Source organism: Thunnus albacares, chromosome 19 (assembly GCF_914725855.1).
Source record: "Thunnus albacares chromosome 19, fThuAlb1.1, whole genome shotgun sequence".
Classification (NCBI taxonomy): Eukaryota; Metazoa; Chordata; class Actinopteri; order Scombriformes; family Scombridae; genus Thunnus; species Thunnus albacares.
Genome location: NC_058124.1, coordinates 322,998 through 347,486, shown reverse-complemented (window position 1 = coordinate 347,486; position 24,489 = coordinate 322,998). Strand labels below are relative to the sequence as shown.

At 39.2% G+C, this 24,489-nt stretch overlaps 2 protein-coding genes across 4 annotated transcripts in view; one reads left to right on the top strand and one right to left on the bottom strand.

Annotated features, from left to right (window-relative positions):
• Positions 1-911: 911 nt before the first annotated feature.
• On the bottom strand, positions 912-17,997 carry si:ch211-152p11.4 (regulator of G-protein signaling 8). 2 transcript variants are annotated; one of them, XM_044335503.1, is made up of 6 exons: positions 17,605-17,997; positions 15,201-15,813; positions 14,019-14,068; positions 13,614-13,747; positions 10,690-10,856; positions 912-6,726 (listed from the first exon to the last, which is right to left on the bottom strand). In XM_044335503.1, the coding sequence occupies exons 2-6, from the start codon at positions 15,696-15,698 to the stop codon at positions 6,556-6,558; spliced, it is 1,020 nt and encodes a 339-aa protein (XP_044191438.1). In that variant the 5' UTR covers positions 15,699-15,813; positions 17,605-17,997; the 3' UTR covers positions 912-6,555. The 2 variants fall into 2 exon arrangements, with proteins under 2 accessions (XP_044191438.1, XP_044191439.1); XM_044335504.1 differs by having other exon boundaries at positions 15,201-15,743; positions 17,605-17,965.
• A 512-nt stretch (positions 17,998-18,509) lies between these two features.
• The window catches only part of bag6l (BCL2 associated athanogene 6, like), a 36,818-nt gene continuing 30,838 nt past the window's right edge, over positions 18,510-24,489 (top strand). Inside the window, exons 1-6 of one of the 2 annotated variants that reach the window (XM_044335488.1) lie at positions 18,510-18,808; positions 18,989-19,081; positions 19,177-19,294; positions 23,297-23,523; positions 23,609-23,680; positions 23,771-23,893. In XM_044335488.1, coding sequence (XP_044191423.1) covers positions 18,995-19,081; positions 19,177-19,294; positions 23,297-23,523; positions 23,609-23,680; positions 23,771-23,893 — 627 coding nt within the window. In that variant the 5' untranslated portion in view covers positions 18,510-18,808; positions 18,989-18,994. The remainder of the gene's footprint in view (positions 18,809-18,988; positions 19,082-19,176; positions 19,295-23,296; positions 23,524-23,608; positions 23,681-23,770; positions 23,894-24,489) is intronic. The other variant, XM_044335487.1, reaches the window with a different exon arrangement.

The window sequence follows — 24,489 nt, the reverse complement described above, 5'->3', positions numbered from 1 at the left end:
AAACTTAGAGCCATTCAGTGCTTTCTGACAAATGTTTTCTGAAACGATATGCAGTGATTCGCTCAGTGGTGTTCAGTATAATTGGGCCTCATTCACAAACTGTGTGTACACACAAATCTGTGCTTAAACCGTTTATGCAAACGTTTTAAGCACAAATCCGGGATTCATCAATATATTCTTACCTGAATTTGTTCTTACTCTAACAAATTTAGAACTGCCTTAGACCATGCATATGCACAAATCATAAACATCCCATGGTCTTAAAAAATGATATGGTCAATATTTATTAAATCCAAACAGTATATTAGAACCACAACTAAAAAATGATTGGATACAACACTTAAAAGTGTGAAATTGCAAATAATACACAATGTATTTACTTATTATAAAATAAATAAATAAAATTAAAAGATGATGTAATCCATAAGTCATCATCATAAATGTAATGGAATTATTAATATATTTAAATTGTCCTGTTTCCACTTCTAGATGACACTAGCCTATATATTGGAATTTCCATATTGGAATGTGACACTGTTTAATTCCCCCCATCAGATGTGGTTGTGATATATGCAGCTGGTTAACCAGCAGCCTGTGCAGTTTCCTCACAGCCTGACAGTTCAGCCGTGACTGTTGTGGACAGAGACGAAACATGATGTGCACCTGGCGCAGCAGTAGAAATTTATTAAGATCATTTCCACACATCTACACATTTACCAACTTTTTATATTGTTACGGATGTACTGCATGGTAGTGGTGCAACAGGTATGCAGGCTGTATACAGGATTCACAGTTGGCCTCCAAACAGCTGTGCCAATGACATGTTTACCAGCCAAATCTGCCTTTTTTGGCTTCTACTTCCGCAACTATTGTTTGCATTTCTTTTGCAATAAAATTTTTCTACATTTTTGCCATCACGGCCCTCCTTGCGACAGCTCTCTCCACTGCTGCACTGCTCCAACAGACATTCCTTATATAGAGAAATGGGGGCATAGTAGTATGCTAATTACTGATAGTGGGCATACACCTGTCAATTTAGAATGATTCCTATTCACTAACATATGCACAGTGGTAAGATCATAATTCGCCAGTGCGCACGTGTCATGAATCTGATGGTAATTTTGCATGTGCACTTATTTTGTGCGAAAAGTAATAACATTTCTACGCACATATTAGTGAATGGAGCCCATTGATCCTTCTTGGACAAATGCTTTCAAACCTCACATCAGGGCCCAAACTCTTCAGTAGAAAATAAGTCCCTGCAGTCATTGTTGGAAGGCACTGCTGATCTGTCTGGTTTAAAAGGAGAAATGTAATGTCTGTCTCGGTTGGTCTCCAAGATGAGGTATTGATCAGTCCAACTTAACTGGTTGAGCAAATCACTTAGAAAGAACTCAAAAACTCAGACACCAGCCAATGTGTAAAGCCATTGTGGGAACATACTGACTAGATGGTTTTAGATCTTTGCCATGGTATCACAGCAGGATTGAAGTGGAAGAACATATTCATGGTTGCTGCTAAAGGCCTCAGTAAGCTTCAAACAAGTAAGCACTTGCGTCTGAAATCCCCTTTCCAACGGTAGAATTGGAGGTCTGTGTCTGACAGTTTTTGTCACTTTCTGAAACACCTTAAGAGCCTAAGCCACTGTTGCTATGGAGAAGAAGCCAGTCAGAGGTTTGAATCAGTGCTGTAGTGATTTCAGAAAGCTTCATCATGGCATTTGGGAAGAAAATACTGCACAATAGTTGCAGAATTCCTCCAAAATTGAATCCAAAATTGAATACATTTAGAACTCTGTCTGCACCAAACAAAGTGCTTATTGGATCATTTAACAGCGTCTGCAACCTCATTTCCAACAGAAGATTTTCAGGAAGGGTTCTGTCCAACAATATTTGTAACTTTCTGATATAGGGCTGCAACTAACAATTATTGTCATTATTGGTTTTTGCATCAGTTAGGAGCATATGAGAATGAGTATGCTTCAGACCACTTAGTAGTTCACAAAAATGACAAAAAGACAGGTTTTCCATTTAGTGCTAGTAGTTCATAGTCATGAAACTACTTTATACCCAAAAATAGTCCTAATGAAAGCTGCTGAATATGAGGAGAAATCCCATGCATTTCCATTCTATTTGGGTGGAGACACAAGTTTCCGAGGCAGATATCCAAAACCTCATCTCCATGGCAATACACCACTTGGGATGAGTGAGAAATATTTTTCTTTGTATGCTGGGTAAATTGACCCTTTAACTTGACTTCCCAAACATGAGGAACTGCTGCTTATCATATGTCAACATCTTTGTGCTTATACCCATAATCCTATTTTGAGTCATTTCCTTGGGTTGTCTGTAATCTGCTCAAACTGCTTCTGGTGCTGTTTTAGACACAAGTTTATCCAGGATATTTTGATTACACTAAGTGTTCACTCTGATCCTGGAATTCCTGCTTTGTTTTGGAGGTTTTCAGAGGAAAAATGAGGATCACTTCAGAGAGACCACCTTCAGAAACCAGACTGAAAAACAACATTAACAAACATTAACTCAAGTTCCGGAAGTCCTGAGGTGCATACTGTGATGTTTTATATTACATTTCTATCAGTAATAAATCCTGAGGTGCATACTGTGATGTTTTATATTACATTTCTATCAGTAATAAACTACAAAAGCTGTCTTGTCCTGGGAATGATTTAAACACAAACTAACATTTCTGCGTTTATTCAGTCAACTGTAGCAATGGCAGTGATCCAAATTACTGTTGGCAGGCAACAACTATCTGCTCTCTGCTCAAATGTCACTGAACAGATAAACATCTTCACCACGCTGTTGTATGAACACATGTAAATACTTCTCTGGGGTTCAGAATCATTCTGATCAGTGACTTTTTCCTCTAGATGGGCTGTCTTTGGATAGGGCTGAGAAGAAACTCAAGGTCCACTTACTTGCTTTTTGTGAAGCTTTCAGCTGCATTTCATTGTCTTTATCAGCAAACTTTACTCAAATAGTCAAAGTTCTCTTCTTAGTATATGTGATGACAACCGAGCAAACTTCATCCACTGATGAAGACCATGATGAACAGCAGTTAAAAGCTTCAGATAAAATTTTGAATGAACTTTCAAAGACTTTTTTTTATACCTTTCTTTGAGAAATAAAAACAAAAGAAGCCAAAGTTCATTATGGACTGCAGAGATGAGGAAGGATCTGAGCCTGAAGGCAAAGCTCTCCATTTACCAGTCGATCTACTATTCAACTCTCACATTTAGTCATGAATTTTCACTAATTAGTGAAAGAATGAGATTGTGGATATAAGCAAGCAAGCAAAATGATTTTCCTTCAGAGTTTCTGGGCCAGGTGAGGAGTCTGGACATTCAGGAGTTAGAACTGCTTCTATTGCACATTGAAAAGAGTGAGCTGAAGTGATTGGGGACTTCAATCAAGATGCCTCTTTGGATGACCCACTGTGGAGGTGTTCCAGTCACGTCCAACCAGCAGGAGACCACAGGTTAGGGCATGCTGGAAGGATTACATCTTCGATCTGGCCTGCCTTGGGATCTTAAGGAGGAAGTAGTGAAAGGAAAGGGCACCCAGCCTGTATTTATCCACCTCCTAAAAGTAAAAGTTTGTACTTAAGTGAAAAATAAGACTTACTCCTACTCACAAATTTAAGAACTATTTAACTTCTTTTGACTTTAAAATTTCAGGGCCATTTAATTTAGAATGGAGTTGTTTTAACTGATTATTTGTCTTTGTACATTTGATAGGATGCTACATGACTATTTTTTTTTTTTTAATTTAAGCAGGGTGCAAATGAACAAGAATAAATTTGCATTGATTTCATTTATAATCACTTTCTGATCATCTTCATTGTCTGCACAGTCAGTGCTGAATTCCCTTTATTACATGATTTCTCTGACATACTTTGTCTACCAACAGCAGAATGTCTCACAGCACAATTTAGATTCAATTTCAGACAATTTCATCTTATTTCATCCCTTACATATATTTATTTATTATAAATACATTACATCATTGTTTATTTCACGTTAATTATTCCCAGAGATAAATACAGGCCCTGAGCTAATTTGCTTAGCCTGCTGCCAGCGTCAGTCAGACCTGAGTAATGGGCAGAAAATGGACTGATGAATGGGAAAAATTAAACTAAAAGGGATCACTTTTAAATTAGGATGGTGCAGCCCACCTGACGATTATTTCATAATCCCTTATGTTTTAAGAATCATGAATAATACATTTCTGGTTTAGAAAACATTCTGGAGACTGAGAACAGCAAAAACCATATGAGCTGTCGATGTGGTTTAAATAAGTGGATTGGTTAAAGACTTGTGGTACAGAACATGTCTTTTCCATCTGGCTCAGTATCCCAGCAACATCTGCATGAGCAGGGGTCAGTCTGCCTCCACACACACACACACACACACACACACACACACCAGCTGCAGCCCTGAATCCACTGCTGAGCACTGGGAACTCCAGCTCTACATGACGACTAGAGAATCAACAGACACGTCAGATACAAAAAACAGGATTTTATTTCTTTGTCTTTAAAACTCTGAAACCTGACAAACAATTAGGGAACATTCTTAGTTTCTTTTAAAATATTCCTCCCCATTATATGAGGCTATTTAAATTTGTACAGGACCAACATTTAAGGAAATGCTACTCAACATTCTCATTACAAATAACCGACTTAAATTACTAAGTGTTTTCTGAGGCATACACAGTTTGTCTTTGTTTGAACAGTGGAGCAGAGTATTTACAGGCAGACTAAACACAACTTCCCTGAAGCCATTTTACCAGTCAGAGTCAATTTGCTCTAGTTTCCCACCTTTGCCAAATAAGTAACTTGCATAGTACTTTGACCTTTTCAGAAAAGATCTCATTCTTACTGAACTTGTTTTCCCTTCTGTGAGCAGACGAAATCTCAGCCCAGGTTCATTGGACCATGGGGACTAACTGCTTTGTGGGAGAATGTTTAATGATTAAAACAACATAGTTGCACGGGTCATGTAAAGTGAGGGGAAGAAAACTGCCTCATCTATGTTTTTCAAATACACATGGCTAACTGTAGCTACTGCTGCAACTCAAACCCCAACAAGAGACAACTTCAACATGTTGGGTAATACACTCGCTTTCTTGTGAGATGTTCAGATGGATTGCAATCTCATGTCTGTTTGTCAAGTATGGAGCTGGACTCAGTTGGTTAGCCTAGCTTAGCATTAAGAGTGTATGCTTTCCAGAAAATTCCAAACTACACCTACCAACACCTCTCAAGCTCATAAATTCACATGTTGAATCACCTTTGTTTAATTTATACACAAATAAAAATGTGAAAGTGACAATAGTGGTTTAAGAGGGAGTTACATGTTAGAACTATTTCTTGACAAACAGTTAATCCATCCACCCACTACTTCTGCAAGCTGATAAGTGGTGTACTATCAAGCGACAATGCCATCACTTTTGCTAATCGCCCTCAACAATAGATAATATTAGCTTATGTAAATGTGGAAGTTATTCAGTGTCAGATACTAGTTTTCAAATTAGTTCTGACAAGCTTTGAAAAAAACTAACATGAATGTACTGTCTGGCATTACTAGGTAGTTAATTATATGAAACAAAATTGCAATCCATGATTTTTTTTAACAAAAATCTGCAACACATGTAATTGTTAAAGTGAAATTTCAACTGGGCTCTGTGAAGGTCAGCTGCTCATATTTAAGTGAGAATGATTTCACGAAGCATTTTGCTTTCTGCTTTTTTCAAAAATGGTTCTTGTTGGAGCAGCTGATAAAAGCTATGTAAGTATGTGTGGTTTTGGTGATTTGCAGATAATTATAATAATAATGATAAGAAATAGTGTCTAACCATCTTCACACTATTAAAAATAGTAAAAATTGTTGACAGGGTTAGGTGTTTGACTGCTACCAATAGCTGGTTAAAAGCAGTGAAGGTGAGATTGCATTGCAGTGATGGTGGCTTCTTTACTTCTACAACCTGCATTAGTTTATAGCGCAGGTTGCTACACACATTTGATGAGCGCAGATTTTGGTAGGTTATACGTAGGAGCAGATTTTGGTAGGTTATATGTAGGAGCTAAAACGTATACTTGATTCAGCTTTAGAGGTGTTATTAGGAGTATTTTTGAACTAGACAGAGCCAAGTCAGCTGTTTCCATCTGCTTCCAGTCTTTATGCTAAGCTACGCTAACTACATCCTGACTCAAGCTCTATACTGAACACACAGACATGAGATTGATATCCATGTGTACATCTCACTCTCAGAGAGAAATAGAATAATTGTATTTCCCAAACTCATTTACTTGACTTTTCTCTAAATTCTTGCGTACAGTGTCCAACGTGTGCATCAACAATTGAGATTTTTTTTTTATTTATTTTTTTACACACACTTTTTACACAGCAGCTGTATCTTTTTAAGACATTTTTAGCTTCATAGTCTACAATGTTTAGGAAATCCTGGAAGTCCTAGAAACCATTGAGCCACTATACCTTCTCCTGAGTCCATGTGTGTGGTCAGCATGCGGCTGCTAGTCAGCCGCTTGGAATAAGGAGAGGTAGATGTTGGACTGGAGGAAGCGGGGATAACAGTCTGTGTCCAGGAGCGAGTAGATGCGTTTCTGTGCATGGGACAGAGAGGTGTGAGAGGGAGCCTGCAGCAGCTGGATGGTCAGATCTCTGGTCTTACTGTCCAGGTTCACCTAGACCAAGACAACACATTGATTACTCTACACTCATACTTCTATACTGTTCAGGTCAAATTTGACCCATTTTGACATTTGAAAGCAGTAAAAACACCCTAAATTACATTCTATAAGCCTGAAATGTTATGATTTTTTTTTCCTTATGTGGCCCAGAATATACAAAAATGGAAGTATTTCAAAATTATTTATTTTTGTGCAGCTGGTATAAATATTTGTACATAGAGGATGTTCTGGGTCAAATTTGACCCATATTTATTCAAAGGGATTTTAAAGTCACTAATCAAGGTAAAGAGTGGTCATGTGAGGTCGTGAAACAGTGACACTATAAATTGGCATGTGTGTGTATTTCTGTCATTGGGACAGTGGGGACAGAGTTCAACCTTGATCCTGTCACAAGAACTACCCGTGTTCCCACACTTGCCAGGGTTCACACCCAGATGGGCATCTGCACCTGCAAACAAGCCTATACAAAGTAACAAATAAAACCCATCAATTACCAGGCAACCAACGTAGTGGTTGCCCAACATATCCTCCCGGTGGAGGGCAGCTTTCATAGGACTATAAAAAGTGCCTGAGCCCCTCTTTCACCGAGTTGGTGGAGTGGAGGGAGTATGTTGAAGAAAAGTATTAAAAGAGGATGACAACATGGAGGAAAGGCCCTTGTGACTTCTGTCATGCAAAGGTGACACCACCTTCCCCAATGCCAGCCACTGCAGCACAGTAGTCCACATCTTGCCCTGATCAATCTGCAGTCCCAGTTTATTGTCACAATGGGACAAAAGAGAGGGAGATGCAACAACAACAAAAAGATTGTACAAGTAATGTTTTCTGCAGTTTTGTTTGTTTCAAATTTGCTAATCAGTTTGTTTTGTTTTATGACTAATATACTCAATGCAGAGTTGATTGCGTACTTGTTGAGCTGGTAGTTGAGCCGGTAGTTAACCGGGGCAAAAATGACTACGAAGGGTCAGGATATGAACAGTATGTAAGAGTTATAAGACTGAACTGAGTATGGGCTGGAAGTCCCGAGGTCAGAGTGGAAGACACCTCCTGAGGTAGTTGAGAATATCCAGATCCAGACTGACAAACTGGTGATGGCTAATCAACCGGACATTGTGTTGATCAACAAACAACAGAAGAAGGCAGTAGTGATAGATGTAGCAATCCCAAGCGACAGCAAAATCAGGAAAAAGGAACATGAGAAGCTTGAAAAATACCAAGGGCTGAAAGAGGAGCTAGAAAAGATGTGGGGAGTAAAGGTAACAGTACATAGCTGTTTGTGTTTTGTTTGGTAGGATTAGATTTTAGAATAGTTGTTTATTGAATGAAGCATTTGTTAACTTTGTTAATTTTGCTAAGTTTAATAAGCACTGTTACATCTTTAAAGAGAAGTCCTCCTGTCATTATTGTGTGTAATATTGTGAAAAGTGGCTGATTGAAGGAGTCAGAGCTCGAATTCACCCTTCTTTGTTCACCCTTGAATGTTGATATCTCTCAGATATTAACATTCAAGGTGAAGTCCCATTTATGAGACTACCTTGTTTGGTTATTGGTCCCGGTTTCCGGGTGGTGCCCCGTATTTGTTAATTCATATTAATGATTCTATTAATTGTCATAATTATTATCCTTAATAAATGATAATTATTGCAAATAATCAACTGTGTTCCTCACAGATCCAACAGTTGGTGCCCGAATTATTGATTAAGGTTAACAATCTCTATATAACAATATCTTATTTTCATAATTCATAATTATCGTAGATAATTATGAATTATTGCTAATAACCAAACGCACTACTGCCCGTCCCAACAGCAAGAATGTTTAACTCAACCAAATCAATACACATACAGTACATTGTTTAAGGTTATACATTGAACTGTTGTTGTGATGTCCTTGTTGCTTATAGTCAGGTTACTGCATAGCCACACCGCTAGGTTAATGTTAGCATGCATGTTACATCCAGTAACTAGACCTTGCATGCAACTAACCTCATTTTAACCTGGCACCTTTAGCATACACCAATTGGCCTTGAACAGAGAACCACACAGTTAAGAGGTTAAAACCGAGTTTGGCGAACTTTGGTTCAGGCAGCACATGTGGTTCAAGACACCACATGGTCTGGTCTTTTATCTCTGTAGTTCCCTTTATCAGCCAAATTGTCAGCATGCCAAGTGCTTAGTCACCGGGTGACTGCAGCCATCTTGCTATTGTCTTCCCCACACACACACACACACACACACACACACACACACACACACACACACACACTTGTATATAGGTACACTTAGCTAGATTAGTATTGTTTGTTGCTTTTACCCTTTTGTTAAATAAATGCTTTTGGATATACCTGTTGTCTGTTTTAATGTTGCACAAGAATGAGTTTTGCCAACCCCTGCTCTGTAAAGAACTCCAAATCCTTCAACCTTAACTAGCTATTGATATGGTGATTTTGTTTATGGTTATTAAATTAATTATTAATCAAAGTCCCAAATTCATAGATTAGTACACTTTGAGACTGAATTGGCTGAATCTTTTTCCCTGAGTCCAGGGTGGTGCCCCGTTATTATTAATTCTTATTAATAATTTTATTGATTTTAATAATTAACGATTATCGTTAATCGTTAATTATAGCTGATAGCCAAACTTGTAGCCACGGCCCAACACTATTGTACCTTGAACTTAAAGATCAGCTTGGATCTGTATTGAAGTTTTCCTTGGTTCTTTCTCGACCATTCGAGCAATCCTTCAGTTCAATCTCAAGCCAACTTTCCTCTTGCTTCCACATCCAGAGATGTTGGCTAATATTGTAAATCAAGCACTCTTCCATGAGCAAACTGTACTTGTATAGCGCCTTTGTAGTCTTCCGACCGCTCAAAGCGTTGTTTACACTACAAATCACATTCACCCATTCACACGCTGAATGGGTACAGGGGCTACCATACAAGGTCCCTGTCCATCAAAGGAAATCTAGTCATTCACACACATTCTCACACTGATGGCACAGCCATCAGGAGCAATTAGGGGTTAAGTATCTTGCCCAAGGACACATCGACATGCGGACTGGAGGAGCCGGGAATCGAACCGCTGATTTTCCGATTAGTGGACGACCCACTCTACCTCCTGAGCCACAGCGGCCCGATGTGTGATGTGTTTATCTCTTGTAAATGTCACCTATTAAAAGGTGGTTCTCCTGAGAAAGATGTCACAGTCAGAAAAGCAGTAGAGAGGAAATGTAAATGACAAACAGTGAAAGAGTCTTCCAGGGAAACAACTTTGTGTACAGAAAGAGTATACACAACGACAGAGAGAGGCAAGAACAGAAAGCTGAGGGAGTGTCTTCATGACAAATTTACAGTGAGATTATGTCACTTTTGGAAGAAGAAATTACACAATTCCTCTTACAATAAAATAATAAACAATAAAAAGTTGAATTCATGACTGACTGTTATAGTCAGTCAGCCTTTTAAAACAGAATGAAATATGTTTTATATCAGATTGGTATTATTTTATGGCCCTTAAAGAGACAGGAGCTAAAACGGCCTGATTCAGACACAGATTGAACTGAGGGGCTGCATAAGGGGTCGCTATAAGATAAATGAGGAGTTTTTTAAACTGTAAGTCATGCAAAGATATTCCAGTAAAGCCCCAGATTAAAAATATAGACCTGGAAATGTGCAGAGTATGTCCCCTTTAAATAATAAAAAAAAATCTTGTAATTGCCGTTTACACCAGAGATTTTTATTCTGGTTGGTTCTAATAGTGGAAAAAGGCTCCACATGAATGCAGCTATTGATATAATGCTGTGACATTAAACTTGGTCCATGCACACAAGCTTCCGATAACACAAGGAGACATCCAAAACACATGCAGCACATTGTTTGGAGGAGACACATACTTCCAGACACAGCACTTGAAAGTGCATTGAGGAAAAAAATGAAGAATTCAAAAGCAGGCCCATACCTCCCGGGGGGCACCTGGTTGGATGTAGGTGGCGCAGATGTCCTTGGCCCTCCTCTGCAGGCTGAAGTTGTTGGATGAGTGTCTGTACTGCTCACAGGCCAGATAGAACTGCAGATTCTCCTCACTGAACTCAGAGCGCAGGAATGCTCCAAACACTGAAACACCAGCTGAGAGGAGGAGAAGGAGGAAGATAAGTAGGGCTTACCTCAAAATGCAACGTCACATTACGCATGTTACAAGAGGAGGACTCCCATACACAGAGCACTGACACAACAATCCCTCAGGCCCTAATAAGGACATGACAAACACAAAAGTATTGCTAGAAGCAAAGTTTCAGTTTGTTGTAAAACCCCGACCCACGCCCATAGTCTCTACTTGAGCTCTCGTGCTGTTAGGCTTTGAGTCATACCTTGGTTTTAGTCTGAGGTATCAAGCATGACAGTCCACTTTGTACTGAGAGGGTGGAGAACAGCTTTAAACGGCAGCTTTAAACCATATGAACAACATGTCATAGGAAGCTTTTACACAGACTCTGTTATAGCAGGGATTTATAACAGTCCTGGTGTTTACTTTGTGTTCTATTCATAGAAGCAGCTGGGTCAGGGGAAGTGCTGCTCTTTTAGCTTTATTGCACAGCACACAGTAACCAGTGACGTCAGTTCAGATGTTGACATCACTGCAGCAACACATGAGTTCAGATAAAACGGGGGAACTTGACAGATTTGAATTTTAGCTGTCGAAATATTCTCCAAAGCAGAAGTGGTCCATCAGTTAAAGCTACAATATGTAACTATTCCACATTAAAATGTGTAAAAACAACCTACGTTATATATTTTGTTGAGTTGCGTACTTACATTTTCCCAAATATTTCCAACAATTTTCAAACCCATAGAAATCCGTAATTTTAATCAAGGTAATGGTCCATTTCATTTGGTCACCTGTCAATGGCGTCATACCTCCTCTACCAGAGTAAGTGATCCTAACCCAGAGAAACTGGTTGTTTAACAATCAAGACAACAACTCCCATGATCCCACACAACGTCATCAAACTCCGCCTTTTGTTATTGTTTTGATTGAGAGACCCCATAGCAGCAGAAATTACATATTGTGTGTTTAAATTTCAGGGTGCAGGAGCACACAACTACAGTGTTTCTGGGTAGGTCTGCTCACACTGGTCCTCAGTGAAAAGTGCAAGAGGTAGAAGAAGTAATCGTTAGGGGTATCCTGTGCAGTCTTCATTGTTAGAATGCATTATGTGCATCTTTAAGGCCTTATAAAGACATATTGACACAACCATTTAGAACAGCCATATTTTTCTGTGATACATACATTGCAAGTTGACCAATAGCAAACCATCCTGACAGTGCTGAAATCTTATCACAGGGACACTGAGTGTCTAAAACTGAAGAAATGATCATATTAACTAAGTTGGACCATATACTTTTCTGAAGCCTGGAGTATAAGCTGCCTCACAAAGGAGATGCAGCAGTTTGGCAGTCAGTCATGAGACAGGATTGGATGGTGAAAGTCATTGCTCGAATGTATAATGTGTATTTATGTAAAGTTAGCAACTATGAGTGCTAGAAGTCATTACATTACCAAGCTTTTTAGTTTTCCTAGATGTACAAATTAATTTTGTTGGGCCACTTTTCTAGCCTGATCGGGCAACAAGGACGTTCCTATACTAACTACTTAGACCTGTCAAAGCCAGGCAGACACTATACAAATTAAGCATAATTTTAACCCCAAATTGATCATCCCTGCCTAATTTTAGAATTGGGATGAATTTCTGCAAGATCAGTTTGACGCACAGTTTGAGGTCACAATGTTTAATTAATCACCTTATCGATCAACTATCTGGTTGTCTGACGATCAGTTGGATTTCCAGGAGGTCAGGAATTTTGGTCAGCTGTCTGCAGTTTGAGCAGTTCTAAGATCAGGTTTCCCACATAGCCGTTTAAAATGATGCATTATAAACTGTGGAGTATATTTGACATGTTGTGGTTAAATTGTAGTCTGACTGAGACGCTGTGATATAAAACAAATTCACATCAGATTGTCTTCAACTTTAAGGTATCTTTGGCTCCAGATTTTTCTTTGTTTGTTCTTATGTTCCATTCCCAGTAAAACTGGGCAAAGTAATGCTGACTTTCTATCTTTTTGTCAACATCGTTGAGAACACAGTCGTCTTGTCTGAATTAACTTTGTTGAAATTGTCACTTGACAAAACCAATCGGGGGTTCTGTGCTGATGTTTGATGTGACCTCCATGTTGTGGTTGGTAAGTTGATCCATACAGTGTGAGCATAGAAGTCGAACGTTCCGGCCGTGCTCAAACGAAGACTAAAACATGTAGTGTAAGTTCACACAATGTACAAGATGGATAAAAATGCACAGTGAATGCCCAGATTAAGCCTTACTTAACGAAAAATTTAAAGGTTGTCCTTATGGTGAAGCTACTGGAAAGGTCATGGTATATCCAAAAATGCGAAGGGTTCACCCTTTGTGGGGAGCATGAATGTGCTCAGTAAATTTTATGTCAATCTTTTCGTTTGACTGCAATGTTTCTTTGCTACAAGTGTAAACATTTGGCCTGATGGTGGTGCTAGAAGACAGGTCTGGGGGTCTGGAGGAGTCATCCTCTGGGGACAATAAATGTCCAAAGAAAATTTAATGGACTGAAAGACAAACCCATCAACCAAAATTGCAACATCATGCAACACGTCTAACAGGGCAAACATACAATTGAGATAAAGTTATCTATGTTCACAAATTAGCCTGCTAACCTTTAAGGTTATCCTGGTTCCAGACCTCTGTGTTGTCACTCACATCTCTGCTTCATTCAGAGTTGTGCAAGTTGGCTAATCAAGTTAGTTAATAGGACAATTTCTGCCTTCAAGAAATGTTTCATCAAGTAAAACTCACTTTGGCTGGCCAGCAGGGTGTTGAGGGACTCGGCCCATTTTTCCAGCTCTTCTCGACTGATCTTCCTCCTCTTATTGTGGCCCACCTGACTCCACTGATGCATGAAGAGCAGACGAGACCTCCTCTCTGTAGGACTGTGGACCAAGACCACATAAGGACACATCAGCAAGAGGAGCTTGTACAAGAAGATACTGTTATCATCACATCTCAAAACAAACTTCAAGACAATGTGTTGCTTCACAGAAATATTTTTAAAAGGTGCGATGAAAAGAATACTTCTTTCCAACCATCATCAGCAAAGGACAGTAACTAAATGTGCCGGTGTGGAAGACTATTCTTTGTGACTGAGATTATATCACTCATCTATAGCAACAAGTAACAACAGAAAGTATATGTGATGCTCACCTGTCTTTGTGTTCAGTGTTGGACAGGTTCGAGTTGGAAGAATGGGGACTCTGAAATGGAAACCACAAAGTTAACTTAAGTCTCTGTACAACAGCTCTTATTGAGATTCTTTCCAGGTTTCACTGTGAGACAAAACCTCTACACTACACTTCCACAATGACAGATGAGAGTCTGTTAACATGCAGGATAAGAATAAGCAGATCAAGAAAATTTAGAAATCTATATCGATTATATTTGTCATATTGTGAACAAATTACTAGCATCTGTTGTTTTTTTGTCTTTCTTTTCAACTCTTAATGAGTAACTTAACACTAAACACATTATTTTGAGTTAGTTAATTACTGTATACGCAGTCACTTTATTCTACTCTCAATTGATTCTATCTATTACTATAATGTAGTGTTCATTGCTATGCCAGTTATTTGCCTTTGTCTAAAGAAAATTGTCATTCTGTCCTCGAGACCAAAGAAATCTGTGAAAATCTGTGACATTGCCTTGTACTTCACACCTTTCAGCCAGGAAAAGTATTGCATACAGAATTTACTTTTCATCAACATTAAAACATGTCACATTGATTAAGTTAAGATAGCTGAAAAATGTCAACCTTTATGCCAACACTACTAGTCCTGAGGTACCATGGATGAGATCATAACTACTACTGAGCTTGCATTAACAAATCCCTCTACATTACAACAGAACAAACTTTATTTGGTAATGACGACCATTTGATACGGTTAAAAGCTCAGGAAAAGGCTAGTAAGTACATTTCAGTTGGGATTGTTTTGTCAAACTACTGTTTCCAAAGTCAAGCACTTTGATGCTTAAATCACACATTTAAAAAGCATAGATGTGTGATTTACATTTCAGGTAAACCTGCAGAGGTCATGTTAGCTTTACTTTTATTCAATTTTTATAGCATACTGAAACAGTAAGAAACCAACAGCTGTCTGGGAAGTGGAATAAAATAATTTTCACAAACGTAAAATCCTACAGAAGATTTAAAGAAATGTCCAGCAGTAAAGTAAAGTATGATTTGTACTAAGTGGACTACAATGTGCAGACTGCTCCTGTCCTTTTTCAGTGTCTTGAATATGGATCATCTAAATTAGTTTTAGCTAGATTTCAAGAGCATGCGTATATGCTGCTCTACTGTGTAGACTGAAATCTTAATTGGTATCCCACCTGCCCAAACAGACTCTTGAGGTGCAGTTTAGCGGCTGACAGCTTGGGTTTATGCTGGTGCCTATGCTGGGATTTAAAGGAGAAGGGGTTTGAGGAGGATGAAGGAGACGGAGAAGGCAGGTTGTCTCTCTCCATGCTCTCAGTGCTGCCCTGGGGGCCCGGGGACAGCTGGCTGTCACTATAGGCCCTGCAGCCTTCACTGATGGCAGACACTCCAAGGTGGCTCTTGTCCAGTTTCCCCAGCTCTCTCAGGTTCTCCACACTGACGCTGTGCTCCTTAGTCAGCTCTTTCTTCCCCGCTTCACTGGGACTGGCTTTGGGCTCCTGGATGGTGGGGGGCAGGCCAGCTGACCTCCCGTCCAGTTCATCTTGATCCATATAAGGTGTGTAGGTACCAGACTCTCGATTCTTCTCATTTTGTGGGTTCTTCAGCGCCACACGCCTCCACGGGAGGAAGTCCAGATCCAGGAGGGATCCCTCGGAGCTGAATCTACGCATGGTGGCTGTATGACAAGTGATGGAGAAGAGTAGGAAAAGGAAGTACTGCAAAGAAGTGAAAAAGATGAGTAAAGGCAAGAGGTGAGTACAGAACAGAGGTGCAGTGAAGCACCGCCTGATGAATAAGGCAGAGAAGATGGGGTTGGGGAGGTGACAAAATTGGACAATTGTAAAAATGAGTCACAAAAACAGTAAATTGCTCCACGTTACTGTTTCTATTCACTGAACAGCAACCCACCGGGGGAAGTTATTTTAAAAAAGGTTTCATTTTATTTAATGCAATGATTCATTAACCATTCATGTATCATTAATGTGAGACTCAACTGTTTTGGATCAAATGTATTTGTCTTGCACCAGAAAGTTACTGTGCTTACGAGTTCTTCAAACATTTATCAATACATGCAACACCCAGTTTCAGTGTTTCTACTCTCAATTCAGCACAAGTAGCACCTTAACTCTTAATTTTCTCCCAATGGATCCCCATTAGTAGTAGTTCTCTCTATATACACATAAACCGCAGCAAATGAGAGACAAGATTGCACTTTTTCCTTGTGACACCACACTACAAAATAAATGTATTCCTAAGAATTGAATTATATTTTACGCGAGAATCATTTTCAATAATTAAGCCATCTGATGTAAATTACAATCATAAACTTTCCAACCTGTTTGTATCCAGTAATTGTGGAGCCCATTTCCGCCAAATAAAGAAAAAATAGATGAGATTTTAGAAATGACAGAAATGAAATAATTAAATTAAGTCAAAATTATGAGATACTAGGTCAGATTTCTTACTTTTCAAATCAAAAAATTATGAAATGGCACATATATGTCTCAAATAAGTCAAAATTGTAAGATAGTAAGTAAAAAGTTTGTCTTACTAATAATTGTAATTTTGGTTTAGTGAAGTAGCTAAATTTGAGTTCAATCACTTATTTTGGGCTTTATACCATGGTCTGGGTGAATATTCTTTTCTGATTGGTCAGCAGGTGTGCGTTAAAACCGTTTAATGCACACATAGTTCAGCTCGAGTTTAATCACCATTCGAAATTCATTCCCTACCCAACATGTAACCATAGCAACATTAAAGAGTGCAGCTTACTCGTTATGAAGTTTTGAAGAATGGGACGCAGTAGAGCAAAAAGAGATGGAGAAGAAAAGAAAGAAACCAAAAAACAAGGAAATGACACCTGAAGAGCTTAAAATGATAGAGGAAGAGAAGGATGAAATTAATACAAAAAGGGGAAAAAATGGGCAGTTAATATACTGAGAGACTTTCTCTACCAAAAATAAAGGAACACTGATCTGGAGACATAATCACTTATTTTGGGCTTTAGTATCTCCTAATTTTAATGTAGGAATTAAGAATTGTGACAGAATACTCATGGTAAGTCAAAATTTTGAAACGGTAAGTCCAAATTTGCCTTAACATGAGTATTTTTATTTTCATCATTTCAACTTTTCATCAATTTTTTTTTCCTTTTTTGTGGTGGAACCAGGCTTCCATAAACAAATCAAAATAATTAGTAAAAAATTATGAGAACTCTGTGTATGTCTTTTTTTTTTGATTTAGTATCTTATCTCTTATGCCTTTGAGGTACAATGAGAGTTTCAATATTTAGCAGTTTTAACTTCATTTTTTCTCCTCTTGACAGAAGTGGGCTTCCATAAATACTGACTGAAGATGAGAAAATAAACATGGTGATTGTTATCACTGTCAGCTTATAGGGAAGTGGTCCTGAATGCCACTGTACCTTTTTTTATAATGCTTGATGGTAGTTTTCAGTTTATTTTATGACACCAAGCCCTTATAGATCTTTGCTCACCATTACAATGAGAAAAACACTGGATCATATTTAGAGTGCCAATGCTCTGCTATGCTTAATTAACGCCAATATATGTTTACCTCTTCGTCTAGGAGTTATTAAGCTTTCCCCATGGTAGATCTTCGGGTTTCTTCAGATCTCATGAGCAACATGTGCATGAATTCAAGGTTTAGGATCCAGCAATGCCGATTTCTTGTCGCCAAAGAAAGCGAAATCCAACCTGTGACGCTCCTGCTGCTGCTGTCTACAGATTTGTTTTCGGCTCAGTCAACCTCCCTCCTCCTAAAACACTATCATATGCCAACGGACGTTAATTGAAAAGTCTCGTGAAATGGAGAAAGACACCAGGAAAAGTTCCACAAAGTTTCCTCCGTGACACTCATATGTGCCTATCCTTCATGACTGCCGCCACACCTTCACTTCTGTCTGAACTTGTCCGTCAGAGACTTCTTGAGAAGAGCGGCCACACAGACGCGTGCACACACACACACACACACACACGCATGCATGCACACACGCGCGCGCGCTCCTTCACTAGCGTAATTTGAGGTGTGTCCTGGAGGACATACAACACACTAAAGGAGACTACATTTATCAGGACACGGGAATGCTCACAGTAAACACAAAAGTCTGAAGAATAGAAAAGAATAGAAAATACCTTGTATGCTACCAAAGTACCACAACAACCAATATTACTGCAACTTGTATCGCTATTAGACTACTACTATTACTGCTACTCCTAGTACTTCACCTAATAATAATAATAATAGGCTAATAATGATAATGATGAATAGTTCGTTTATTTGTTACCGTTTTTAGATATATCATCAGATATTGTGGTAAAATGTTCAACACTTCGAATAGCTTTTTTAACGAACAAAGTGACATCTATCAAAACACAAAAGCGCTCAGGCATTTAACAGACGCTTCTCTTACGTCATTGGGGTCCTTTGACGTTGCACTCAGTATTCGTGTTTTACAGTCAGTGGTTTCTATTTGGGAAAATGAAGCTAGTTAGCTAGCGGATCAACCTGAATGCGGTGACAATCTAAACAAGAGTTTCCTCTAAATAAAAGTGCGCGGGCGGTGACACAGTTTATCAGAGTGTACATAAAAAGCAGGACCTCTACACCGTTTTCCGTTGAACGTGGACAACGCTCTCCCCAGGGGAAATAAGCTGGTTGGCACTGTTAGCTTCCCGGTAACTGTAATTAGCTAACGTTAGCTAGCTGGCTGACAAGCTAATAACAACAACAACACGGCTCTGGAGCTGTCTGCAACCAGGTGCTACCTAATTATTTTACTGAATGTATTCATTTGATGGCAGATAAAGGTTACTAGCTTTATGAAGTAGCTGCTGTTTAATTCCTCTTCCCCCCACTCCCGATTTCAATACTCCCTAATGAACAATAGTAAACATTAGCTATGTAACGCTTCATTTACAGCTCTGACTTCATATTTTAGACATTCATGAACATGGCGGAGTCAAGTGACATAACTGAAGTCACGGTGAAGACTCTGGACTCTCAGAGCAGGAGCTTCAAAGTCAGAGGCGAGGTAATACCCCTGATTTAAATACTGCCCCTACCTCCTCTCTTAATACGCCAGTAGTTTGATTGGTAGTGGTCTGTGTTCTGTGTGTTGTCCTCCAGCTGACAGTGAAGCAGTTTAAGGAGCACATAGCATCATCAGTGGAGATCCCAGTGGACAAGCAGAGGCTCATCTACCAGGGCAGAGTGCTGCAGGATGACAGAACACTGACTGAGTACAGTGAGTAAAATAAACTTGCTAACCTAAAGTATTACTATGAAGTAAAGTCTTATGAACAGAAACCAACATGGAATCTTACAACAAACCACATCATCCTATGTCATTGTCCCCCACCCGATGAAATTGGAGGGGTGGGGGCGATTTTATATGCCAATAAAACAATTTGCTTTCAAAAACAAAAAATCCTGAGTGGTGAAAAGGCTGCTTCTTTAAAGATATTTATACATATTGTTTCTAAACAAAGAAGAGCTCATTTTAGCCGTGGAGTGGTTCAGAATGTGTTCTTTTACCAACAAAGTGAAATTTAAATTTATAGTATTCTATTGTGACAACAGATTTATGTTCTCATCCACAACAGACATCATATCACATGATTTACATATGTTTCCTCTGTATTTTCTTAGTATACAGAAATATATAAAGTACCACAAAGCGTCAGATCAGTGCTGAACACTAGAAAGACTGAACACTAAAAACATTCACAGATCTAAAAGTGTAGGTTCATATCAGAAAGTATTAATGCATGTATCAAATACATGACTGACACATAATCTATATGCATGACATACAAAATATAGTCTCCAAAGCTGACATGTTAACACTTGTTATTCTAGTTACTTTAAGCTTATTACTCAGTATATGGCTCAGCTTAAAAACAAACTGAAGAAAATGCCACAACAAGCAGCCAGACCTTCTGCACACTCATTCACTAATCACAAACATCAACAGGTGACTGAACAGCCACTCAATTAAAGACAGCTCACCGTAACTTCAACAAGCAAACTACCCACAACACACAATATGATCTCTGCTGCATTCTTGTTAAGGAGATAAATTCACACAATAGCCACAGAGACATTTAAGCATCAGAGATGAAATTAGCGACCAAGGAGACAGAAAGAGAGAAGCTGTATCTGACTCACATTATCTGATGTCCTCTTCTTTCTATCATGGAAATGAAGCATCCATGTCATAACGTCCATTTGTGGCTGTTGGTCATCTTGTTTGTTAGTTAACAGAACTTTGTGGCTGCTGGTTAACCAGTCTGATACCATTAGCAACAATGACAAAAAGCTAACCCTCCTGGTTATTTCTCGGTTGCTTTTCTCTCCAGCCACTCTCCAGTGGCGTCCTGCCGTTGCTGCGCTGCCCAGTCCAGATCCATTTTCCTGTCAGCTTAACAACAGTCCTTAACAGTCCTTCAGGGTTGCTACAACAAACCAACTGTTGCGTTGGCTAACGCAAGCAGCTGTCTACTGCTCGATAAAAGAAGTGAAACGTAATTTATCTATATTTTACTGGTCCTCTTCTCTTACCAGTTCGTCACACTCACGTACATTACAGTGGTAGAGAATTGACGATGAAATCTGGAAAGTGTCATTGGACCAACGCAATGTCAATATTGCATTCAGGTTGTTGATTGGTTAGGGAGGACATCCTCCCTTGTTGCGTCATTTTATGTGTCTTGGCCAATCATAGATTAGCATGAAAAAAAAAAAAAATGAAGTACATTAAATTGATGTAAGAGAGCCTGCCCTGAGGAGGACAGCAGGTAGCCGTCCTCCTCTGCCCCACACTCCCCCCCACTGCCCCCCACCACCACTTCACACAGGCAGCCCTTTCTCCTCCTACCCTGCAGGTGTCACTGTTGAAGCATTTTAATCAGAATTTCAATTACAATGGATTTTTTCCATTACATCTTGCCATTTTTAATATGTCCTCCAGACTGGTGTCTTTCCCGTTGCATGAAAACTGCTGCTATTGAACCCAGTCTAAAAAAGAAGAACCTGGACCCAAAAGCACTTAGCAACTATAGGACAATCTCCAACCTCACCTTCCTGAGTAAGATCATTGAGAAGGTTGTATATAAGCAATTAAACTGCTGTCTTACAGATAATGATATTTATGATAAATTCCAATCTGGCTTCTGCACGTCTCATAGTGCAGAATCTGCTCTTTTAAAAATTGTTAATGACATGAGGATCAACATTGACATAAAAAACCTCATACTAATACTCCTAATACTCCTAGACCTAAGCTCTGCACTGGAAACAGTGGATCACGGGATTCTACTGGAAAGGCTAAGAAACTGGGTGGGTCTGTCTGGTAAGGTTCTCGGGTGGTTTGAATCCTACCTGCATAATAGAAATTTCATCGTCACACTTGGGAACTTCCACTCCAACAGACACAAATAGTGTGGGGGGTCCCACAAGGCTCCATCCTGGGTCCTCCTCTGTCCAACCCTTGGTCATATTATCAGCAAACATAACATCAGCTACTATAATCACGCCGATGACACGCAGCTTCTCATATCACTATCCAGATAGTCAGCTGCTAGGAAGAAATCAACCACTGGGTGGCAGCAAACTTCCTTCAGCTGAACAGATAGAAAACAGATTTTGGTTGTAGGTGCTAAAGCTTAGAGACAGCGGATCTGCAAGTACCTGGAGTCCAGATCACTAAAGACAAGTGACCAGATTAAAAACCTAGGTTTAAGGACCATATCAATGGAATCAACAGGGTTGCCTTTTTCAAACTCAACTAAACTAAAGACTTAAGAAATCCCTCATCACTTGAGCATTTTCTTAAATGAACACACCATATCTGTACAGTATGTTTGTTTGTATGTGTCTATGTACATGTGTTTTTAAACCCATATACATGCACATGGATCTTTCTGTTTATCTGCACATTTTTTCTGTTTATTTATTGTTTGTCGTTTTTATGCAAAGCACTTTGAACTGCTTTTGTATGAGATGGTGCTATACAAATAAATTTGAATTTAATTGAGTTGAATTATGGTGATTTTATGCCTCCACGCCAGCGACAGCCGTGGCTAGAGGCATTATGTTTTCGGGGTATCTGTCTGCCTTCCGTCCCATTCTCGTGAACGTGATATCTCAGGAACACCTTGAGGGAATTTCTTCAAATTTGGCACAAACGTCTACTTGGACTCAAGGATGAACCGATTAGATTTTGGTGATCAAAGGTCAGGGTCACTCGTGAACGCAATATCTCAGGAATGCCTGGAGGGAATTTTACTACATCTGGCACAAACATCCACTTGGCTTTAAAGATGAATTGATTAGAATTTTGTGGTCAAAAGTCAAGGTCACTGTGACCTCACAAAAATGTTTTTGGCCATGACTCAAGAATTCATACCCTAATTATGACAAAGTTTCCCACAAATGTCTAATAAGATAAAATGATGAAGTGATGACATTTTATATTCAAAGGGTCAAAGATCAAAGTCCCTTTGACATCATAATGTTCTCCTACTTTCCTTGCCATTATTAAGTGCCATAACTCTGGAGGGGGAGATTGTGACCATATTTCACTTTTGGTCAGATACTGAATTGATGACTAATCATGGGTGCCCACCTTGAAACTGTGGTGATTGTGTAGATCCTCTGTGCTGCCTGATTGAAGATGTGTGTGAAGCATCAATGTTTTAGAATTTGTAGCTTCTTTGCAGCAAGATCCATATCTGAAGCATTGTCTACTGTCATGGCAATGTTCTATCAGAATCAGCTTTATTGGCCAAACATGTGAACACATACAAGGAATTTGACTTTTTTTTTTGTTTCTCTCAATGAACTTATACACTAATAGACATATAGCAGAACAAGAACAACAATGCTGAAGCAAGGGAAAAGATGATGAATAACAAGCTATACAACAACAAAAGGAATAGTTTTCCAAATACACTTGACTAGGAAAGGTTTGCTTATCACTGTAGCTGTGAAAACAATCTTGTAATGAATGGGTGATGGGCCAGAGCTGAATTATTCACTGGAATTATTCATGTCAATATAGTGATAACTTCCATTTCACCACAAAATACACTTAATACCTTTTATTAATACCTTGTATTAAATTCTTTCAAAGTCTTCACTATAAATATTATATGGGTCTGGACATGGATGTAAACTGGTTGGTGGAGGCATTCAATGGCAAGGTGGTATTTCTAGTTATTTAATAAAGTCCAACCCTTTATTTTAGATGTAGATGGGAAGGTGATCCACCTGGTGGAGCGTGCCCCCCCTCAAACCACCACGTCCTGCTCTGGGGGTGCAGGAGTGTCCACTGAAGGGGCAGAGGGTGGAAGCAGCACCAGCCATGCCTCCACCTCCTCCCAGGGTGCACCACATGACCGCAATGGCAACAGTTACGTCATGCTGGGAACCTTCAACCTCCCTGTCAACATCATGGATCCTCAGCAGATACAGGTGGGGGTGACCTGCCTCTTGCAAACCTACACTTCACTGTGTTTTTCTGTGTTATGTTTTGTGACAGCTAGGATTTGTTTTGTAGATGTCCATCCAACAGATGATGGCTGGAGTTGGTGAAGCCGGAAGGAATGCCAGGGTCAGCACCAGCTCTGGGGTAAAGGCTCATCATCATCAGTACTCATCATTTCATAGCTTCTGTGTTAATCAGTCTTTCTGTAAAGCTGACAGATGTTTGTATGCATAGAGCAATAGCTCAGTGGATGTGCAGATTAATTTGGACCATCCGGTGCAGAGTGAGCCCAGGATGAGGCTGCAGCTGGCTGACAACCTGCTCAGAGATGCTTGCTCTCTGATCCACAGGCTGGAGGTACACTTTCTGTTTGCTTCTCACCCCCTTCAGCATTGTCACTACATATCTCAGCAAGGCAAGTCATTAATAATTTTCAGGAGAAGTAAGGCTATTCAGAAATGCCATCAGCATCAAATTAATTTTCATGGATTTTGTTTCTCCTGTGTATTTTTTTTTTTTCTTCATTTGGTATGTCCCATTTATGTATCTGTTACTATTGATACTCAAGAAAACATCTAAACTTGATGATTGAGGAAAGATCAGAAATTTTAAAAGGCACCTTTTTAACATGATTTCTAATTAGATTTTTGGATGTTTATTGTCTACTGTATGAATATGGGAGAAATATCACTGATAAACCGATATTTCATGCTGATTCTAGCAGTATGTGTAAGTTATGACTTTGAGAAAAAGATGAGTGGTTTTAGACGCAAACTGCATGCTAAGGGTTATATGAATACACCAAGTTTTTCCCCATAAAGAAATTACTCAGACCCCATAGCTGTGAATGTTTCCGCAGAAGTTCATAGTCCCATCAAATGGATGCGCTCAGTGTCCATGTTGAACCAACAGGTGTGCAGGTATATGTGTTTGTCAAGTCATGTGTTCTTGTG